The sequence below is a fragment of the Halichoerus grypus genome, chromosome 2 (genome assembly GCF_964656455.1).
Source record: "Halichoerus grypus chromosome 2, mHalGry1.hap1.1, whole genome shotgun sequence".
Taxonomy (NCBI): Eukaryota; Metazoa; Chordata; class Mammalia; order Carnivora; family Phocidae; genus Halichoerus; species Halichoerus grypus.
The window spans coordinates 42,541,737-42,562,780 of record NC_135713.1 but is presented as its reverse complement, the minus strand read 5'-3'; the positions used below and the strand labels follow the sequence as shown (position 1 = coordinate 42,562,780).

Genomic DNA, 21,044 nt, shown 5'->3' with positions numbered 1-21,044 from the left:
AAGAGACCTGCTCCTGGGTGTCACCTCCAAAGTGTATTACTCAGAAGGTCTTGGGTGAGGCCTAGAATTGGCATTTTTTATGAAGTATTTTATTTTAATTAGCATACAGTGTTGTGTTAGTTTCAGGTGTACAATAGAGGGATTCAACAATCCTGTACATTATTCAGTGCTCATAAGTGTACTCTTAATCCCCTTCACATATTTCACCCATCCCCCACCCACTCTCCTCTGGTACACCATTAGTTTGCTCTCTATAGTTAAGAGTCTGTTTCTTGGTTTCTCTCTCTCTCTCTCTTTCCTTTGAATTGGCATTTTTAACCAGCACCTCAGGCAATTCTGAAGCAGGTGGCCCAAGGGCTGCACTTTGAGAAATACTAGAGAGGCTGGCTTGCCAGAATCACTTGGAGGAGAGGGTTTTGTTGTTGTTTTCAAAAACATTTTGGTGAAATTCATATGGCATACAGAAAGGTCCATGTGCTATAGTGTACAGCTCAACTAGTTTTCACAAACCAAATACACCCGTGTAACTGGCACCTATACCAAGGATCACCATATGACCAGCTTCTCAGGAGCACACCCATCACAGGGAGATTTTTATGCAGATTCTCATGTGCCTCCAGAACTACTGAGTCATATTCTCTGAGGGTAGAGTCTGGTATTCTGTATTTTAAAACTCCCTCCAGCTGATCCTGATATTCAGCCAGGTCTGGGAATTCCTAGACGATCTAGATCATCTTCAATATCCCTTCCAGTAACGACCTACTACAACAGAATTGCCCGCAGCAGAGAGTTTTAGATCTAAGGTGTGACAGACTCTTAGGATCTTGAAATTCTATGCGCCTCCGGCTTCCTGGTGCTTCTTTCTCCTCTTGGCCTTTGTTCCCTCTCTTCAACAATCTGGGGTATCTGGGGCCTATACAGCTCCTCCCCTTGCCTGACCACTGATAAGCTTATTCACACTGAGGTTTTAGGGATTTAACAACTGAACTCATTTCTGGGGAGGGTAGTGCTTAATATACATAACTCAGCATTCCCCAAGGCGGGCTGCAGAATGCTATTTCCTAGGGCTTGGAAGAGGTAGTCCACATAAGAGGGTCCCATGGTTAAATAAGCTGGAGAAAGTCAAGTTGAAGTGGAGCCTCCTGACTCTGCAACTATGCGCTAGCAGTTGCTACAGGGGGGTGCACATGCAGGACTTCCCAGAACTTTGCACCCCTTCCTTGATCGCAGTGACTCTCGACCTCTCAGCAGCGCTTCATCTGGTTACGCGCTTCTCAAATGGTTACACTCCTAATTGCAAAGGGGAGATCTTGAGGCAAGTGACCTTTGTGGTATTCCTGAAATCACACATATATGCAGAATCCTCTTCAATTCTGCTTCCTTCTTTCCCCCAGTGATGTCAGAAATAACACAGAAACTGTGTAGGATAGAAATTTTGATTTCCACACATTTCATTGGTAACATTTCTGGCTTGATCCTTGTTTTCTTAATGGTTTGAGCTCATAGTTCCTGACTCAAGCTGGGACCCGAGGCAAGGGTCTTTGGGGCCAAAAGAAGGTGTGCAGTGTGATGGCCTCTGTCTGGCTGCATGATCCTCGACAGGTAACCCCCCACCCGCCAAGAAGCCTCACTTCTTCATCTATAAAATGTGAGCAATGTCACCCAAAGGTTGAATGAGACAAAGTCAGTTGGAGGACTTTGTGGGGACCACTTCATGGAGAGCTGACATCTCTGGTTTCTTCTACAGGTACTGCCACAAGATTCAGTGGACGAAGCTTTGGGCGGTACAGGCTTCCTGAGGCACAGAACTGGTACATCCATTTCCGCCTGAAAACACTCCAATCACAGGCTATTGTCCTGTTCAGCAATGAGACAGTGTACGTCTCCCTGAAGGTAAGGCACTGCCAGCCTGAGAGATTTCACGTGGGCGTGCCAGGCTAGGGAGGTGGGGACAGCCTGAGGAACAGCCATGAAGCCCAAATTCTGGCAAAGGAAACCCTGCATGCTTTTCAGGGATGCTGGTGTGACTATTGGGTTAAGACACAAGACTTTCCAGTTGTGATGGCCCAAGCCCTGGACCTGGAGATATATATAGCGAAAGACAACCAGAGGTTGGGCTGCTCTGTGGGAGGAGAGAGAGCCTCTGAAGATAGAGGGAGAAATGGGAGGCCATCTAGTCATGGTGGGTTTGTTTTGTTTTATCACTTTTGCTGAATAACAGACCAGTGTTTTCCAAGATGGGTGGGAGGCTGGCTATCACTGGGGTTCTCAAGACTACAAACCTGGCATTAAGTTACATGGAATCACATGGAAGGAAAATGAATTTTCTTTCTCATGGTCTTTCAGTCCTACTGATTACATCTTGTAGACTATCTCAGTTTGCCTGTCTGATTTTAACACCTCCAACACAAAAGCCAATCTCCCACTTTGACAAAGAACAAGCAGACTTTGGCAGCTAGTTGAAGTTAATTATTCAATAAATATTTATTGAGCATCTGCTAAGTGACAGGCACTGTTCTAGGTGCTTGGGTCTCATCAGTGAATAATACAAAAATCCCTCTGAGAGCTTTCACCCTACAGGGGAAGCCTGACAATAAACATAAAAATAATAACTCAGAAAATTATAGTTTGTCCAAATGTGATAAGTGCTTTGGCTTTAAAAAAAAAAAAAAAAAAAGGTTAAGGGGGATCAGGACTGTGGGAAGTTGGTATTTTAAGTAAGGTGATCAGGGAAAGCTTCACTGAGTTGGTAACTGAACCAGAATATGAAGGGGGTAAGGGAATTAGCTAGGTAGACATCTGAGGAAAAGCATTCTAGGTAGAGGGAATAGCAATGTAAAATTCTCCTCCTTTTGGTAGGAGAATGCTTCGCATGTTTAAGGAACAGTCCAGCTGTGTATATGGACTGAGTAAAGTAAGCAAGGGAGACAGTAGTAGTAGGAGTTGAGGTCAGAGATACAGTGGGATGAGGGAGTATCTATAAAGTTCTCATAGGCCATTGAAGGACTTTGGCTTTTGTCCTGAGCAAAATGGAGGGCATGAGAAGGTTTGAGCAGAGAATTGACATGATGTGACATATTCAGAAGGGTCATCATGGCTCCTCTGTTGATAAACAACTTTAGAGAAACAAGGATAAAAGCAGAGACCCAGCCAAGAGGGTACTGCGATAATTCAGGTGAGAGATGGTGGTGGTCTAGATCAGGGTAATGACAGTGAACTGGGAAGAAGAATTGAGATTCTAGATAGATTCTTGAAGGCAAAAACAACAGGACTTTCTGATGAATTGAATGAGGGCTGGGAGAGAAAGCAAGGAGTAAGATTTGGGCCTGAGTAATTAGAAAAAATGGAGTTGCTGCCAACAGACCAGGGGAAGGCTATGGGGAGAGCAGGTTTGGGGGAAGATCATAAGTTCAGTTTTGGAGATATAAGTTTGAGATGCCTATTAGACTTCCAAGTGGAGCTGGATAAACAAGCCTAGTGTCTGTGAGAAAGGTCTGGGAAAGAGATGAAGATCTGGGAACCTTCAGCATATACTTAGTATTGAAAGCCATGAAACTGGATGAGATCACCAAGGAGTATAGATTGTAAAAAGAGTAGACCAAGGATTCATCCATGTAACACTCCAAATTGAGATGTCTGGGGGAAGAGAAGGATCCAACAAAGGAGACTGAAAAGGTGCAACCAGTGATGTTGGAGGAAAACCAAGAGTATTGTATCCAGGAAGCTGAACGAAGAACATGTATCATGAAGGAAGGAGTGACCAGCTGATAACGTGCTGCTGAGAGGTCAAGTGAGATGGGAAGTGATATTAATCACTGGACGTGGCAACACAGAGGCCACTAAATACCCTGACACCAGTGGTTTCAGTATTGTGGTGGGTCGGTGGGTTGGGGGTAGAATTTTGCTGCAAAGAGGGAGCAAAGAAAGAAGGTGATCTCTGGTGGGAGAAGTGGGTTCAAGACAACTTTTTTAAAGATTAGAGCAATAACAGCATGTTTGTGTGATGACTGGAATGGTACAGTAGAGAATGAACAAACAAAGATGTAGGGAAGAGAAAGGAGGTCAATGGAAACTTGTCCTTGAGGAGGTAAGACCAAGTACATGAATGGAGAGACTGGCTTCCACCAAGGTGGACAGATATGATGGTAAGAGTGCCTGCAAGTCCCCATCTGATTGCTGAGAGCAAGGATGGGGAGGCGAGCATCAGGGGTTTGAGGAGAGAGAGGTTGTGAAAATAGTCACCTGGGAGAGTAAACCAAGGAAGATAGCACCATAATTAGGCACCACAAAGGGCTCATTTGAAACTTGCAGTCATGAAATTAAAGGGAGATCAATAAGCAAGGCTGCGTGTTTTTCTCCAGCTATGTTCAGCTCAATGATGCTCACATACAGCAGAGAGAGAGTTGGATTTTACCAGATTTGTGTGTTTGCCAAATGAGTTCTACCAAGTAAGTGAGGACAGGAGTTTGGCTATGGAATTTAAGCTGGAGAAGGAGAGAGGTGAGAACCTTACAGAGGTTGAGAGACAATGAAAAGATGGTGGGACCAATGGATTTGTGGTCCTAGCTAAGTGAAAGGAGTGATTTAAGGACAATGTTTTGAGTCTACATACTGGAACAATAGTAAGTTTCCTTTTACATAAATAACTGTATAGGTAGTATTCAACCAGGACAAAAATTGGGAAGGTGATGTACAAATGGCTAACTTCTGTAAAACACTGGATTGGATTTTCAAATTTTGCCCAGAGAAAGCTCTACACAACCCAGAGTGACCACAGTAGTCCTACCTCTTGGGCTGAGGTAAACTAAAATGATTTAACCCAGTGGTTCTCAGACTTCTTGATTTCAGGACTTTTTCACACTCTTAAAAATAATTGAAGATCCTAGGGAAGTTTTGTTTATGTGGGCTAGAGCTATCAGTATTTTCAGTATTAGAAATTAAAACTGGGAAATGTTAAAATCTTTATTTATTCATTTAAAAATAGCAAGAAACCTATTACATGTTGACATAAATACCATATTATTGTGAACAATAATTACATTTTCCAAAATTAAGAAAAAAGAAGAGTGGCACTGTTTTACATTTTTGCGAATCTCTCTTATGTATGGCTTTATAGTAGACAGCTGGATTTTCACATCTACTTCTGCGTTCATCTGTTGTGATAGCACATGTCTGGAAATCACTGCATATTTGTGAGAGATAGAGTAGAAAAGGCAAATAATGTTTTAGGATTATTATAAAAATGGTTTCCCCTTGTGGGTCCCCTGGAAAGGTCTTGGAGACCCACTTTGAGAACTGCAGAACTGCTGAATAAGAGAGTGGGAGGGAGGGAGGTTTTTGGTGTCCTTGAGGGCCAACTTGAGGAGCATAGAACACGGGAGAGGCCTACAAAGAAGAATCCAAAAGAGACAGTCTCGGTCAGCAAGGCTTCTCGGGGCCTCAGTTTCCTCATCTGTGAAATGATGCCATCCCTGCCTGGACCATCCCATGGAATATGGTAAGGGCCAAATGAGACCACAGACAGAACAGCAATTTGAGGGCTTTAATACTCTACAAAGACAATGTTTAAAACAGCCTTGAAAATCCCCAAACACTACCTCTCCCACCCATGAAAATACAACCAACATTCTTTGCACTGGTAGCCTGTTAGCAGTACTTTTTATAAGGACTTCTTGGCTTTGCTGATGGCCATCTGGGTTTTCTTTGCAGCTGGCTGATGGAGTGCTCCAGCTGGAATACCGTTGCCCAGGTGGTTTCTATGGAAATCTTTCCTCCGGGCTCCACGTGAATGACCAAGAGTGGCACTCCATTGTGGTGGAGGAGACAGACACTTCCATTCGCCTGTTGGTTGACAGCTCAGGCAACGCCTCCCTTGTGCTCCCAGAGAATTGCCAGGGTCTCAGGCCCGAAGGAGACCTCTTTCTGGGTGGCCTTGTTCTCTTGCATTCTTCCCCAATCGTGTCCCAGGGTTTTGAAGGCTGCCTGGATGCGGTCGTGATCAATGGAGAGGCGCTGGAGCTGCTCGTCCGTGGCAAGAAGGCATCAGGCTTGCAAGAGAGGCAGGCCCTCACCCAGTGCTGCTCACACAGCAATGACTGTAGCCAAAACCCATGTCTCAATGGTGGCAAGTGCTCACAGACCCGCGGGGCAGGTAAGGGCTGGAAATAACTCCAAGGCTTAACCCAGAAGGCTCTTCAGAAGACCCCAGCATGTTGTACTAGCAATCATGTATCACTGGAGAGTTTACCAAGTATATTCCTTCAGCACAGCCCCATGAGGGAGAGAGGGGTTGAAAGAAAGCCGTCAATGGCTCCATTTTACAGCATAGGAAACTGCTGGGCTACGTAAGGGATACCCAGATGGGTGAAGGAACTCACCCAGGGTCACATGGCTGTTAAGTGAGAGAGGTGCCTTTGGCGTGCAGATCTCAGTGGAGCAATCCTCCCCCTGATGCCAAATGTCTCTTTCTTCCCCTTACTATCTCATGAGTAACGGGTTGGGATCCACTACACTAAGGGAAGCAGGAGTCTTTGTTCTCCCTCAACAAGGACTGACTTTCTACTTGTATGGATGGGGGACCAGCATGAACAGGGACCTCTGATGCCACAGGTTAACTTCATCACACACCTTAGTATTATGATTGGTCCATGCCAGATTTCTCTTTTATATTCCCCTTTACTCTATACTCAGCTGCCTTTCCCTTCCCCAAACCAATAGGCAAACATTTAAAGTTTTTAAACGAGTTCTTGCAAAATGTACATTACTGGTTTTACACATGCTTGAATTTCTAATCATATAAGTGATATATAATTTTTTATAGTTTTCCATCCACGCTGCCACAATTCATATTCATTGCTTTTATTGTGGCTCCGTACCCCGATGTGTGTGCATGCAGTCACATCTTCCCTCTCTACTCAGCTAGCACCGAACACCCTGGCGGCTTCAACACCCCACCTCCATTAACAATGCTGCATGAATATCCTCATGCACATCTTCTGTGAACCTGCACGAGAACTTCCTTCACACACACACACCACACTCAGGGATGGAACTCACATACCCAGAGGATGTAAATCATTATTTTGACTAACTAGGGCCAAATTGCTCTTCAGCATGGCCACAGCAGCTGTGCTTCTACCAGCAACGCAGAAGGATCCGGTATCTCTCTCTGTCAACACTCAGCATTATCCCATTTTCTCATTTTTGCCTGGATAATAGTACTGTCGTTTCCATCTGCAGAATATCTAAGGGGTCCATCACTTCTGTCTGTCCGCACTACCAGGCAGCTGTCATCTCTCACCCTTGGGCCAGCTGTCTCCCTGCTCTCTCCCTTCTTGCCCTCCACCTGCGCCTTCCAGCAGGGCACCAGAGTGACCTTTATACAAAGCAGGTCTGAGTGCATCACTTTCCTGCTTGGAACCTTGCAGTGGCTTCCCCTTGCTGGAAGAAGGGGAATTAGGAATTAGGAATTAAGAGTCCTAATTCCTAATTCCTGCATCTGGCTCATAGGGATGCTCTGGCCCCTCCCACCTCCCTCGCCCTGCAGTCCCCACTCTCCCTTGGCTCGCTAGGCTCTGTCGTTTTATGATAATTACTAATATACTGATATTATACACAATTGGTTCAATAGGTTTGAATCCCAAATTTACCATTTACTTGCTGGGTGATCTTGAGCAAATGTCACGCATTCTCTGTGCCTCATCTCCTCCCCTGCCATCAACTTGTACCTGTCCCCTGATGAGGATAACAGTAACCAACTTCAGAGTTGTCATGAGGCTCAAATGAGCTGACACATGCAGATTGTTAGCACGGTGACTAGCACTGAATAAGTGTTGTCTAGGATGATTACTATTCTTTAGATGCCTGTTCTCTGTAGACTACACGTGGTTTGAGGCCGGGATCATGTCTTCTTGTCTAGCAGGGCACCAGTGCCCCGCATGGTGCTTGTCACAGAAGGAGGCACTCAGTAACTCAACACGGACACACGGATCTGCAGACACGCCGAGGCCCCCCTCTGTCCTGGAGGGCCTCTCAGCCTGCAGCTGCCTGACTCTCTTCCCCTCTGCCCTCCCTCCCAGGCTATGTCTGCAAGTGTCCCCCCCAGTTCTCCGGGAGGCACTGTGAACAAAGAAGGGAGAACTGCACTTCAACACCCTGCCTGGAAGGTGGCACTTGCGTCTTGTCCCCTGAAGGCGCCTCCTGTAACTGCCCTCACCCTTATATGGGAGACAGGTAAGCACAGGGGAGGCCACCTGCCTTTGGCTCCTCACCCTGGGTTTGGCACCATTAGGGAATGATCTCCACACTCTGATCTCCAGAGAAGCCAATGGGAGACCAGGAGCTCAGTGCTCCAGCGACCTGGCTTCTCAGCCTTTTCCACGTGCCAAGGCTTCTCCCTCCAACCACCTGCATCAGAACACTCAGGGAAGGAGGGTTCTAACTTCCCAGAAAGTGGCCTGGGGACAATGACTCCACTAGGTACAAACACTGCTGTGGGTCTCAAACCCCACTGCAAGCTACCTGTGCCTTGTATTATGCTGGCCTGGGGGACTGCAAGAATCCATAGATCCCTAGAATCCTAGAGGTAAAGAGGCTTGGTAATTATCTGGTTTTATGGCTCCCCAGTTTAGGAGTCTTTAAAAAATCATCAGGGATACTTGTGAAAAATACAGATTTCTGGACCAACTATATCAGAATCTCCAAGGAATGAGGCCTGGGATTCTATCTATAACAAGCTCTCAAGCGATCCCCTTGCTGTCAGCGTGTGCATAAGAGAGCCAATGATGTAGTCCACCCGCTCACTTTACAGATGGGGAAACTGAGGCCCAGAAAAGGAAAGGGCTTGTCCAAATCCCCCCATGTGTTTGTGACCAAGTCCTTTCTCTCAGCACCTGGCATTTCTGGCCCCACTGCACACCTCGCTCTGCAGTCGATGTGTTGGCAGGATACTTCCTGGCTGAAAGTGGTGGTGTTTGCAATTTAAAAGAGGAACGTGGGGAGGATAATGTCTAACCCAAAAGGACAAAGTGTTGGTGGTGAATATGTAGACACTGGGACTCAAGTAGAATGAAGGGAGCCTTTCTTAATATCCCTCAAAAGTGAATGAAACTGGCCATGGAAGCCTCCTAGGAGCCTTACACCATGGAATGCCAAGCTGACGGTGACCTGGGAGGTCATACAATTCCAAGTGCTCGCTCTGAACAGTTGTCCAATGGAAGGTCTGTGCAAGACCACGCCGGGTTCCTGTGATCTCCTGAAGAACAGTGGGCAACACTGTTGCCCAGCTGTCATGTTTGGGTGCTGCTGACTTGTATCTGGGACTGTGACATTAATGCTGAGGACAGCTGGGTATGTTGGCTGCCTCCACCACAGTATGTGGTTGCAAATCTCACCCCAGTGGTGGAGCATATATCCAATGCCTAGATCACATGAATGGGAAATAACAGAAGTGCCCAGAGCCTAGATTCCAAATGGTCATGAATGAAGTTGTAACTGACTGCCACACCTTCCTCGTGGAAGATGGAAGGCTCTGATGTTGATATGTGTGATCGTTATCATCCATTTTCTTTTCTTTTTTTTTGGTTGAAAATTGGAGAAGGTAGGCTTGAGTGCAGGGGTCCATAAATCTTTGTGAGAGGGGACATGGAAAGGGAAGTATACTGACTACTTCTCTGTCTCTGCAGGTGTGAAATGGAAGCAAGGGGCTGCTCAGAAGGACACTGCCTAGTCACCCCTGAGATCACAAGGGGTGACTGGGGGCAGCAAGAGATTCTGATCTTCATAGTGGCCCTGCTGTTTATCATTTTAAGCACCGTCGGGCTCCTCTTCTACTGCCGCCGTTGCAAGTCCCACAAGCCCGTGGCCATGGAGGACCCAGACCTCCTGGCCAGGAGTGTTGGTGTTGACACCCAAACTATGCCTGCCATCGAGCTCAACCCGCTAAGCACCAGCTCCTGCAACAACCTGAACCAACTGGAGCCCAGCAAGACCTCAGTTCCAAATGAACTGGTCACTTTTGGACCCAGCTCTAAGCAGCGGCCAGTGGTCTGCAGTGTGCCTCCCAGACTCCCACCAGCTGTGGCCCCTTCCCACTCTGACAACGAGCCTGTCATTAAGAGGACATGGTCAGGCGAAGAGATGGGTCAGTATAGCCAGAGGCCCTTAGCCTCTGGAATTGATGGAATAGGTGGTAGACCTAAACACTCCATTAGGTGAGGCCACCATCCCGTCCAATCCCTTGGGATAGGATATGAAGGGATGTGCTCAAGGTCACAGTGCACTGGTGGGCTGGACCAGATGCCAGGTCTCTGGACTCAGAATCTGTGGCTCATTCCACTGCACCATGACCCCCTCCTCTAAATTCCAACTCACTCCATAGGATTGATATCTACGGCAGAAACCTGTAGACCCTGGATAGGGGTAAATGGGAACCCCGGGGTGAAAGGGGAGGCTTCTGCTCCTTTGTGCTTTTCTGGGAAAGGAAAGAGCAGTAGTCCAAGCTTTTGGCCACCTGGTCTAGAGGTATGACAGCCTTGGGCCAGACCTGACTGACCTAGAGGAGGGGTCTTCACCTCACTCTCCTCTTTGGCTCAAAAGGAGATGAATTTGTAAAGCACTTTATATTTTCTGGCTTATTCACCAATAGTTAAAAAAGATATTTTCATAAACTTCTTGCTGATAGGGTAATCGGGGCCCATAAAGACACAGTAACTTTTTCTAACTCACCCAACTATTCAGTAGCAGGGACAGAGAAGGACCAAGGAAGCCTGGTCCCCAATCTTCCAAGCCACATCTCATTTAATCACCCTCTGTAACAGATGCCATCACACTCCCCCAGTCCAAACTGTGTCCGTTTCCTTCTGTTAAGGAGACATAAGTCACCAGCAGGAGTTGGGACAGAGCTGCTGTTTCCAGCAGAGGCGAGCAGGCTACATGGAGTCATCCATATTCTTCCCTTATTCACTGACTCTTAGACCATTGGCACAGGTTTACAATATGAGCTGGCTTTGGGTTAAACGTCTGGCCTTGAAGGTGGCCCCATTGAATTCTAGATACCAGTCTAAGCTGCCAGACAAACACACATCGATGGCCACATACCCATGCACTCTTCTGCCCGGTTCTACCACATGCTGAATCATATATAGCAGCTAAAAGGCCTGCTGAAACCTTCACCAGGGAGACTCAGTGCTCACCCTATCTTGTCATTTTCAGTGTGCCCAGGCGGAGCTACGGTCTGGCCCCCTACTTACTCCAGGAAGGAACGCTGGGAATACCCCCACTCGGAAGTGACGCCTGGCCCTCTGCCGCCGTCGCCTCACCACCACCAGATTCCACCCGTGATGCCGGACTCCACTGGCCTCTATGGGGGCTTCCCCTTCCCACTGGAGCTGGAAAACAAGCGGGCACCCCTCCCACCCCGTTACAGCAACCAGAACCTGGAAGATCTGATGCCCCCACGGCCCCCCAGTCCCCGGGAACGCCTGCTGGCCCCCTGTCTCAACGAGTACACGGCCATCAGCTACTACCATTCACAGTTCCAGCAGGGAGGGGGAGGGCCCTGCCTGGCAGAGGGGGGCTACAAAGGGGTGAGTATGCGCCTCAGCCGGGCTGGGCCCTCTTATGCTGACTGTGAGGTTGGGGGCGGGCATCTCACAGGGCGGGGCCAGACCCAGGCTCCCCCCAACTATGAGGGCTCTGATATGGTGGAGAGTGATTATGGGAGCTGTGAGGAGGTTATGTTCTAGCTATCCTCAGAGGAAGGCAGGGAGGAAGCCAAGGACTTGGAGGAGTGAGTTGAACATGGCTGGAAAAGTGGGAGGGAAGCCCCCATCCCCAGTCCAGGCTGCCATACCTTGAAATGTGCTCTTGCAGACCCCCAGCGAGTCCCTGAGGATGGAGGGAAGCTGAGGGTGGAGCTCCAAAAACAGCACAAGGGCCCTCGGCAGGAAGGGGAGGTACAGAACAGTTAACCCTGGGAAACCAGGACAAACTGATTCCTAGGATGGGCAAGAGGCAGTCTGTCTCACTGCCCGCCATCTCTCAGTCCCCAGGGAGGTGGCTCTGTCAGGGAGCATTCTGACAGCTGCCCACAGCTCCATTCTGGAGGCCATCCACCCGACAGGCACCTACTACATCAGCTACAGAGACAAGGTCCAGGGTCCTCTGACCCTGGAGGGCCACAAGGCATCCTCTAGGGGCTGAGTGGTGAGCAGCAGGTGGGCAGGTCACCAAGTCACCTGTGCACCCTGCCTCGTTCACACATAATTGCAGCATCTGCTCCGTGTGAGGCACTGTGCTAGGCCTGGGGCGACAAGGGCTCCCGAGGAGCATCACTTGGCCCCAGTCTCCTGGGGCCCCACTCCTCTAATGCAGAGTCCAAGGAACTTGCTCTGCCTTATTAAGTCATATGACCTTCCACCAGGCAGGGCCTGCCAGGATTCCTGCAGCCCTGAACCTTCTTGGTTAAGGAATTCAGACCTCATGGAACTCTGGGTTCTTCAGCCCAAGTTTCTCAAGCACTTTGGGCCAAAGGCAGGGAGGACCTAATTCTTCATTTTTTAAAATTCTTAGGCACTTTTCAACCTTGCTGTCTGGATGAGTTGCCCCAAAGGGATTTTTCTTCCCTAGACACAAGGAACTAAGAACTCCCCATTCAGGGCATCAGGGCAGGGTGGAGGCGTGGAGCTGGACTTCAGTGTCCAGGCTGGACACTCTGCCTTTTCCTGCCCCTCCATCTCAGATGCCTGCCAATCTAAGTGTTACCTGCAGTGACTCAACCCTATGCATGGAGGGTCAATGTGGGCACATGTCTGCACATGTGGGCACCTCATGTATAGATGTGTGTACATGTGTAGACATGTGTATGTAGCCAGGAGTGGCAGGGACCAGAGAATTCTGGTGGCCTTGCCACTCCCGCCCCTACCAATCCCTTTCTCCGGTCCACTGATTTTTCATTTGTGTTGTTTCTGGAAGCAAATCAAAAGGATGAGCAATAGAGACTCTCACCCACAGGGTTGCTGCTGACAGAGGGAGCTCTGTGGGTGAGGGCGTATTCATTCAAATGGCTCACAGCTGTGTGTGTAACTGTGCATGTGAGTGACAGAATGCACAGTTTCACTGGTCATTTGTTATTTTTTTTTAATAATAAAGAGTCTTTTTTACGGTTATTTTGTATGTCACTTGTCCTGCTTGGGGTTGGGTCAGGGGAAGGGCACGAGGGTCTATGAGCCCTGCCAAGCTGAGGTTCAAGGAATTTGGGGGCTAGACGGGACCCTTGAGGTCATCAAGCACCGTGATTCCCAAACCTAGCAAAATGGCTAAAATATAGATCTGTGAGCCCCAGAGCCAGACAAAAAAATCAGAACCTCTGGGGGCAGGGCCCAGAACACTCTTCAGGGAAAACACCTCTAATTCCAACACAACTGCCCACAGTTAGTGGACAAGTCCACTAATCAGCAGGTGCGTGAATGGCCTGGGACAAGACTTCAGGACTGCCGACCCTGGCCAGCGCCCTCTGCACCACATGGCACTGGACGGGGAGAGTGAGCTTTATAGCACAGGCCTTGGGAAGCCAGCCCTCCTGGTGCCCAGAGCCAGCCTACGGCTACTGCTCCACGGCTCACTCCCAAGGCCCAGCCGGAGGTGAACATCACCGGGCAGCTGTGACACAGGCCTTGTAGGAGACACCGAGACTGGAAAGCCCAGTCCCTGCCGTTGAGTTCCCGGTGCAGGTGGGCAGAGAAGGCACATCCATGAGAGGCACCCCAGCACACTGTGGCTCTGGGGCTGGACATGCTCTGTTCCAAACCCCCTCTGCCACACACCAGTGTGGCCTCAGGCAGGTATGAATTGGCTTCCTGTTGTTTAGAAGCATAAACAATAAACGGTGACCATTATACTAGGAAATAATACCAGATAGTATGTAGGTAAGATTAACTTATCAGAACTGTGCAGGAAAGCACATATAAGCAAGTCCAGTGTTGCCCCGACTTCTGTTTGGCTTATCACTTTTACGATTTTTGTTCTAATACCACCTGTATCATTATATACTTAATAATTTTCTTTTAGTGCATTCCAACTTTAAAAAAATATTTTTATTCACCTTAAAATGACACATCCATAAACTAAAGGCCTTGAAAGTTACTATTTTTTCTAGAACACATGAAAACACATAAACATTCAGACTTTTAAAATGACTGTCCAGGGTCTGCTCAATCATCTTTGGGAAATTCTGATCTAGTGCATCTTCATTCCTGATGTTCCTCATCCCAAGGCCCACAGAGGAGAAGGGTTTGTCTGAGGTCCTGCAGCTAACACTTCACAGAGATAAGACCCACATTCAGGTCTGCACCCAGCCTGGTTATCTCCCTAAAACACAACTTGCTCTCCACCTTCAGGAAGGGGGAGCCTCTCTCCACCCAGCCCACCTTTCCAGAACAGGCCCCTCCTTCCCTTTGTCTTCCCGAGCCTGCACCTTCACCTGTCAACCACCAGAGGGCGCTCTGGGATCAAGACAGCCTACTGGGCTGTGATAGACTCAAAGGTTTTCAGGGAAATTCTCCCATCTCAAGCCCCTGGGGCTCTGGTTCCAAACGTCCCGAGTCTTACACAGCATAACAGTGGCAAAGAAAGGCAAAGACACAGGTTTCCTGACCTCCAGGCTGGGCATTTTTACAGTTCACCATAATCCTCTTCACTACCACTGCTCGCTGGCACTTGCTATATGGCAGGTGCTGTGCAAGCACTTGACAGGTCTTGTCTCATTTAATCCTCACAGAAACCCCATGAGGTAAGTACTGTTGTCTCCATTCACAGGCAGAGGGACAGAGACACACATAAATTACGTGGTTTGTAACTTATGTTAGTGACTTAAAGTGAGGTCACCCGGTTCACAGGTGACAGGGCCAGGATTTAATCTGGGGCTGTCTGACTCCCGATATTTGCCTTACATTTGGGTTCCTGACATAGGACATCAGGGGATGGAGGAAGAGCAGCAAGGAGGACTGAGAGGGCTTAGTCTAATGAGCTCACAGGCCAAGAGTGTCACCGTAATTCTAAGTGGTATTAACAGACAAAGTGTCTGGATCCTGGGAGGTGGGGTCAGCTCAACCCCAAGCCACTTGTGTGATCCTATATCCAGTTCTGAGACTGGATGTTAAGAGTGCCGCAGCAACCTTGAGCATTGCTAGACAGCAAGCAGGATGGGTGGAAGTGAGGACTCACAACCATGTCCAGGGTGGGAGGGCAGATGGAATCCACTGGACAACAGCAAAGGAGTTGTGAGCCCGCTCATTCAGAGGGCTGTGGAGGAGGCCTGCACAACTACACCATCACATGGGGTTTATCAAGGCCTAACAGAGAAAGCCAATGTATCTTCTAGAAATTGGAGCAGTGCTCTGGAGGGGACACATTGAGGTCTTGGCGGGGAGGATTTAGGCCAGGGCTAGAACCTCAAAATGAGTAGCTGGGTGAAGAAGGGCAGAGCCCTAGACCTTGGGGAGGAAAACCATTCTCTTTTGGACTGAAGATTATGGAGATTCTAAAAGACAGAAAGAGAAAAATACAGTATATAAAGTTTTGAGATATGGAGTGATTTGCCCAAGGCCCACGGCTGGTTTGGTATAGAACAGGTGGCCCTTCCTGATAGCCCATGGTGAACTGGTGAATGCCAGCCTACGAGGGCATCTGGGCCCAGGTGCTGGACAACAACCCACATTTCAGCGTCTAAGGACAGACTTTAGAAGACCTCGGGCAGCCTCTGCTAGCTCTGTCTTGAGGAGAGGCACAAGAGGTCTCACCAAGTGAAGAGCAGGAACTTTCTCAAGGACCCAGCTGGGAAAAGACAAGCCTTTAGAATTTTCTTAAGATTCCTCAACAAATCTACAGGGTCCAACCAAGGAAAGTGCTTGGTTAGACTGATACAAAACTAAAAGTATATATAACGATGTCAACTCCTTAGAGGCCAGGCACCATTCCCTACTAAAGGAAACCACATTGAATTTAGTAACCAGCTAATTCCAGATACAAGATTAGCCCCCACAGACAAGGACTGGAAGATCAAGCCTGATCCGATCAATGCCGCCAGCAGCCCGTGATCTAGGGAGTGACCAAGTAGTCACAGCTTTCTAGCATAAGTAGAGAGGAGGCTAGCCAGAGAAGGGATGTTACTGCTCTGCTGAGGAGGGAGTCATAAATTATGACTGATGTAGCCAGGAAAGATTCTAAAGAGGAGCAGCCATCTGAGCTGGATCTTAAAATTGAGCTTCAGATTTAGCACAGAGAAGGGCCAGCCAGGCTAAGGGAAAAGCCCAAGGCAAAGGCCTAGAGGTTTTAAGTATTTGGGCAATGGTGGGTAGTCCTGACATGTTGGGGTTGGAGTGTGGGAGGACTTAGGCATCCAGACTGGGGCCTGGAAATGTCCCCTGTCCACTGAGGGTTGTGAGTAACAGAGTTAGTGGCAGGGAGGCAGATCTCAGGGGCAGTACGAGGTTTGCAGTCAGACAGACCTGACTCCACCACTCAGAAAATGTGTGTTCTCGGTTATTTAACCTTTTATGCCTCAGTTTGCAAAGTGGGGATATTACCAGCACCTTCCCTCACTGGACATGAGTACTAGAAGAGAATATAGGTAATGTGCTTAGCGTAGTTGGCATAGTAAAGGCTCAAAAGATGTTATATATTTTATCACTACTATTAAAAAGGCAGATCTTTTTGCAGCATCCATAACCACACACTTACCTTTGTTCCATGGCCAAGATAAAAAAAAAAAAATCCCTCCAGCTAGGGGTAAGAAGGAGCTTAAATGTATTAAGGCAGTAGTTCTCAATAGGAGAGGGGGATGATTTCCACCCCCAACCCCCCACACAAGGGTACCTTTGGCAATGTCTGGAGACACTTTGGATTCCACAACTGGCATTTAGTGGCTAGAGACCAGGGATGTTGCTAAACATCCTACAATGCACAGGACATTCTCCACAACAAAGAATTATTTACCCCCAAATGTACATAATACCAAAGTTGAGAAACTGTCCTAAGGAAACACGTGCAGGCTTTATGCAGCACTTTAGCAGCTGGGAACCTGGCCTGAGGCAAAAGTACACTTATGCCAAGAATAGCACTTATGGCATATGGTTTTGCTTATTTACAAAAAGGCACCATTCTGGAGTCTGGGTGAGAACAAAACAATATATAAAAAGAATAACATACCATGACTAAGTAGGATTTAATCCAGGTAAGCAAGGCTGGTTCAATATTGAAAAATCAATCAATTTAATCTACCATATCAATAAGTGAAAAAAGAAAAATTATAAGATCATGTCAATTGATGAAGAAAAAAAATTTGACAAAATTCACCTATTCATGATTTTTTTTTTTTAAATCTCTCAGTACAGACATAGAGGGAAAGTTCCATAAAAATCTTAAAGCTTATATTATACTTAAGGGTGAAAGACTGAATGTTCTCTCTGTAAGATCAGAGACAAGACTAGAATGTTTACTGTCACCAACTCCTTTTTTTAACATAGTTCTAGAAGTTCTAGCTATTGCAGTAAGAAAAAAAAAAAGTATACAGGATGGGAAAAAAAGGAAATACAACTATCTCTATATGCAAACAACATGACTGTCTACACAGAACATCCCAAGAAATCTAGACAAAAACTCATAGAACTACTGAGTATAGACAGGCTATAGGACACAAGATAAACATGCAAAAATCAGTTGCATTTCTACAGACTACCAATGAACACATGGAAATCGAAATTAAAAACACATTACCATTTACAATTGCTCCAAAGAAAACTAAATACTTAGGTGTATATCCAACAAAACATTTACAAGATCTGATAAATGGCTAAAATAAAAAATAATGACAATACCAAATGCTGATGAGTATGTGGAGAAACTAAGTAACTCACACATTCCTGGTAGAAATGTAAAATGGTATGGCCACTCTGGAAAATGGCTCGGAAATTCCTTTTAAAACTAAAAATGGGCTTACATACAACTCAGCAATTGCACTCTTGGATATATATCCCATAGAAATAAAAACATTTTCATGCAGGAACTTGTACCCGAGTGAATATTCATAGCAGCTTTATCTGTAATAGCCAGACCTGGAAATGATGCAGATTTCTTTCCATGGGTGAATGGTTAAAACAACTGTGGTACATCCATACCATGGAATATGACTTTGCAATAAAAAAAAGACAAACTATTAATATAGGCAACAACTTGAATGATCATCAAGGAAATTATACTGAGTGAAAGAAGCCAATCTCAAAAGGATACATACCGTGTAATTCAATTTATATGACATTTGTGAAGTAACATAATGATAGAGATGAAGAACAGATTAGTGGTTGCCCAGGTTTGGGGATGTAGGGGGAGCAGAGGAGGTGAGTGTGTCTCTATAAAGGGGCAGCATGAAGGAGTCTTGTGGTGATGGTACAGGTAAGCATCTTGACTGGGGTGGTGGAAGCTACACATATGATAAAATTGCTTACAGCTACACACGCAAACACACACACACATGTGCAAATGAGTGCATATGTGACTGGAGAAATCTGAATGAGCTCTATATATTGTGTCAATGTCAGTTTCCTGGTTTTGGTCATGTAATATAGTTATACAAGATTTTAACATTGGGGGAGACTGGAAGAAGGGTGTGCTGGACTTCCCCATACATTTCTTTGTACCTGTGAATCCATAATTACTTCAAAACAAAAAGCTTTACAATTTTTAAGAAAGCTAAATTTTAAAATACATCACTAAAGAAGACAGACCAATGGCAAATAAGTCAGGAAAAGGTGCAGGACATAACTAGTCATTAGGCAAATGCAAATTAAAACCACAAAGAAGTACTACTATATACCCATTAAGCTGGCTAAAATTTAAAAGATCATTATATGAAGTATTGGTGAACATATGGAGCAACTGGAGCTTTTAAAAACTGTTGGTAGGAATCCAAAATAGCAGAGTCACTCTGGAATAACAATTTTCCAATTTCTTATAAAGTTATTATACACTTACCATACAAACCCACAATTCCACTCCTAGGTATTTACCCAAGAGAAATGAAAACATATGTCTCCACAAAGGTCTGTACATGAATATTTATAGCAGCTTTATTCATCATAGCCGAAAACTGGAAGCAACCCAAATGTCCAACAATCGGTGAATGAATAAACAAATTATGGTTCATCCATACAATGGAATATTATTTGGCAATAAAAAGAAATAAACCTAATGATACAAGGCACGATACAGATAATATAGAAAGCATTATGCTAAGTCAAAGAAGCCAGACACAAAGGACTCCATACTTAATGGTTGCATTTATATGACATTCTAGAAAAGGCAAAACGAGAGACAGAAAAATCATATCCGTTGTTGCCAAGGGTCAAGTGAGCATGGGGATGGAATTGACTACAAAGGGGCACAAGGGAACTTTTTAGGGTAAAACAAACATTCCATATCTTGATTGAAATGGTAGTCAAATGCATTTGTCAAAACTCATCAAACCGTACACTTAAGAAACAGCTGAATTTTACTACATGTAGATTATACTCCAATTTTTTCCCCCAAAATGAGTAGGGGGAGGGAGACCAATGACCAAGGGTCTAGTAAAGTGTACCAGTTAAAGATACACACAGTTTCTTGCATATGTCTGCAACGGGCGGAATCTGAGGAAGCAAGCCTATTTAGCAAAGAGCCCTAAGTTTAGGGTCCAAATTCAGTCCACTGTCACTCAATTTATGCCTCCAGCAGTGCAGTGGCTTACTTTGAGGGCCCTTGTTACCTGGAAGGAGGGGTTATAGCCATTAAGTGTAAACATAAGCAGGAACAAACACGTGAAAAGGTGAACAATCTAAAAAGTTTTGAATGCTCTCCACAAAGGAAGTGAGTGAGATATGACTATAACGAATGGACGCAAAACCACAAAACAAGTAAAACTGCTTCTGAGTCTTGGTTTTCTTCAATTCGGCTAATGTTTCAGAAAATGCTTCATAAGCTCTCATGCCAAGGAATTCAGAACATTCTCTCTAACCCTCACAATAATCCCTAAAGGCGGACCTCCCTCCTGAGGCTGTAACAGAGGGGGAGGCAGTCAGTGCCTTTGGGAAGCCCTTGGGCTCTGGAATCACAGGGCTTGCTGCAGTGTATATCCTAATGCTGCCACTTAAGGCTTGATGACTTGGAACAGTCACTGAACCCCTGTGACCCCGAGTTCCAGAAATAATACTGGTAATCAAAAGGAGTCATAACACATTCCCTGCCTTCCTCTCTCCGTAAAGTGCTATACTTCAGTAGTGTGCCTCGAGGCCTCCGCTTTTAAACGAGTCTAATTCAGTAGCCACCCAAGATTGGTTTTCAGATCACCTAAGAAGCAGCTCAGATGGTCTTGTTTTCCCTCTTAATGTGACAACAGGGGACAGGAGTCATCTCTTCCACTGTCCTGAAATCAATCTCCCCACTTGTATATATATATATATATATATATATACATGGAGGGGGTGGGATTTCAAGGAATTGGCTTATGTGATGGTCAGGGCTGGCAAGTCCAAGATTTATAGGGCAGGCTACCAGGCTGGCAACTCTTGTACAGGAGCTGATGCTGCTGTCTTGAGGCAGAATTTCTTCTTCCCCATTTAGACCTCAGTTTTCCTCTTAAGGCCCTTCAACTGATTGGAATGAGGCCCACCCACATTTTGAGGATAAACTTTTACTTAAAGGCAACTGATTGTAGACATCAACCACATCTACAAAATAACTTCAGAGCAACACTTAGATTAGTGTTTGATTGAATAACTGGGTTATTCAACATTATAGCCCAGCCATGTTAACATGTGAAACTAACCATCATCCCTGTCAACTACGGTCATCTGATATACACAGACAGGGCTGAGAGTTCTTACTCAAGTTTTCAAGAAAAGCAGGATTGTCTAACAAAAAAACAACTTCCCTTTCTTGGGAACTCTCAATTCCATAGGTGGTTGCACTGTTTGCACTACTCCCCCGGATGAGCTCTGTGACATAAACTACAAACA

The 21,044-nt window shown here is 46.2% G+C and overlaps 2 protein-coding genes across 6 annotated transcripts in view; one reads left to right on the top strand and one right to left on the bottom strand.

The window, feature by feature from the left end:
* Window positions 1–11,773, top strand: part of FAT2 (FAT atypical cadherin 2) — an 81,782-nt gene extending 70,009 nt beyond the window's left edge. The window contains exons 20-24 of the mRNA XM_078066758.1: window positions 1,748–1,893; window positions 5,710–6,151; window positions 8,079–8,232; window positions 9,684–10,141; window positions 11,212–11,773. Of these exons, the coding sequence (XP_077922884.1) occupies window positions 1,748–1,893; window positions 5,710–6,151; window positions 8,079–8,232; window positions 9,684–10,141; window positions 11,212–11,744 (1,733 nt within the window). The 3' untranslated portion in view covers window positions 11,745–11,773. The remainder of the gene's footprint in view (window positions 1–1,747; window positions 1,894–5,709; window positions 6,152–8,078; window positions 8,233–9,683; window positions 10,142–11,211) is intronic.
* The window catches only part of SLC36A1 (solute carrier family 36 member 1), a 275,737-nt gene that overhangs the window by 210,013 nt on the left and 44,680 nt on the right, over window positions 1–21,044 (bottom strand). Inside the window, exon 11 of one of the 5 annotated variants that reach the window (XM_036087674.2) lies at window positions 4,949–5,182. The exons of the other annotated variants lie outside the window; for them this stretch is intronic. Coding sequence (XP_035943567.1) covers window positions 4,971–5,182 — 212 coding nt within the window. The 3' untranslated portion in view covers window positions 4,949–4,970. Of the gene's footprint in view, window positions 1–4,948; window positions 5,183–21,044 lie in introns of those variants that run through there. 5 annotated transcript variants of the gene reach the window in all.